Source organism: Sesamum indicum, linkage group LG7, assembly GCF_000512975.1.
Source record: "Sesamum indicum cultivar Zhongzhi No. 13 linkage group LG7, S_indicum_v1.0, whole genome shotgun sequence".
In the NCBI taxonomy this organism is placed as follows: domain Eukaryota; kingdom Viridiplantae; phylum Streptophyta; class Magnoliopsida; order Lamiales; family Pedaliaceae; genus Sesamum; species Sesamum indicum.
The window spans coordinates 10,378,118-10,379,815 of record NC_026151.1 but is presented as its reverse complement, the minus strand read 5'-3'; the positions used below and the strand labels follow the sequence as shown (position 1 = coordinate 10,379,815).

The 1,698-nt window shown below is 35.5% G+C and overlaps 2 protein-coding genes across 2 annotated transcripts in view; one reads left to right on the top strand and one right to left on the bottom strand.

The window, feature by feature from the left end:
• Positions 1 to 815, top strand: part of LOC105166978 — a gene marked incomplete in the record, with an annotated part of 4,169 nt that extends 3,354 nt beyond the window's left edge. Inside the window, 1 exon segment of the mRNA XM_020695558.1 lies at positions 575 to 815. Within this exon segment, the coding sequence (XP_020551217.1) occupies positions 575 to 686 (112 nt within the window).
• LOC105167195 (U-box domain-containing protein 62) overlaps positions 1,156 to 1,698 on the bottom strand; it is a gene marked incomplete in the record, with an annotated part of 4,262 nt that continues 3,719 nt past the window's right edge. The window contains 1 exon segment of the mRNA XM_020695241.1: positions 1,156 to 1,560. Within this exon segment, the coding sequence (XP_020550900.1) occupies positions 1,437 to 1,560 (124 nt within the window).

Genomic DNA, 1,698 nt, shown 5'->3' with positions numbered 1-1,698 from the left:
AATTTACATCAATAATCTTATTGAAGTCTATACTATAATTTATGTATCTGCAGATTTGAAATGGTATTCGTAGATAGCTACGCAGGCTCAACTGAGATAAGTTGCTATACACGTGTGCGGTTACGCTTGACATCCTAACACACTCTGAAGTCCCAAAATTTACTTCATCTTTTGTTATGATATAATTTGCCTGAAATCAGAATCAAACTTACCAGAAAGCACACAGTAAGCTTAAATGCAATTAATGATGAATGAAGTGACATAATTAGCTAGGTAATCTTTCGGATCCCTTTATTTCAGAGCCAAGAAATAGATTTGCTTTAATTCCTAAACGAAAGAATTTCTTTCAACCCATTTGGTTTTACGGTAGCACTCCACAGAAACTCTCAAGATATTGAATGTTTATACATCATAATCAAACCTTTGTACCAGTTCAGCACAGTTTCAGTCTAGAAGAAGCAGATGCGCATATTACTATTCGTTGCTTTAGTTAGCTTAAGGCAATTAAACATCTGATTTGAAGGCTGGTCATTTGTAGACTGTATAATTGTTTGTCATATACATTCTAATTCAGATTACGAGAAGGCCATAACTCGGAGAAGGATTTATCTGTTAGAGCTGCTGCTGCTTCAATATACTCAACTTGCAACTACTTGTCGAAAATGGAAAACCTGCTCTTTTGCTAATTATCCTGACAGTGATTTGATCTTGACCGGAGAGAGAGAGAGAGAGAGAGATTCCATCCTGCTCAAGTTCTTCGAGTGTTAGCATACAGTAATTAGTTCCTTAGGTAGGGACTAGAGCATGGCCAGGTGATCTCCATTGTTTTTATTTTTGTAACCATTTAACATTAGATACTGAGTTCATTCAGGTTTTGAACTAGCCTCATTATTTCAGCGTAAGAGCTGAGAATGTGTGTAATTGTTCTTGAAGAATTAAATAAGAATCATAAACTGGCTTCATTTTTCGAACTTCCTCTCATCTTCCATGACTGCAGAGTTTTGTATAACTGTACTACAATTAACTATAATTGCTGGAGTGAGAACAAGAATGTTTTTCAAAATGTCTGCAACATATTTTCTGATGACTAAATCACAAATTCAGAACTCGTATAATCCAACAGTTAAAGACATAGAAATATATATACGCGTCACACACCAAAGAGCAACTTGTGCAAGTGAATTGGTTTGAACTGGTCAGAAGAATTCAGGAAGCATAACACTATATTTCTAGACAATAAACTTTATTTACTCTATTTACAAACTCCAAAACCCAAAACTACAACAAGATGTTCATATTCCTAGCTTTCATGAGATTATCACTAAATTGGCAGGTTTTACATTCTATGACCTCTATACAGTAACCGCCTGTCAGAAATACGAACAGATAAAATTACAACAATGATCCATCATCAGTGTTACTACCAGACTAGATCACTACAGCCAGTTGGGTGTCATCTTGACTGGTGATTGCTTTGTAGGTGGATTATCTGTAACTTTGGCTAGCGAGCGATATTGCAGCTTCACACTTTCAGCATTGTCCAACGTCTTAACTACGTACCTGTCATCAAGAATAAGGTGAACCAAAATAAGTTATTCAGAACTTCTTCTGAATTTCCAAAAGCAATGATATAAAAACAAAAAATACTTCAGGGAGCAAAGGAATAGAAGATTCCAGCAAAACAGTTGCTTTCATCTT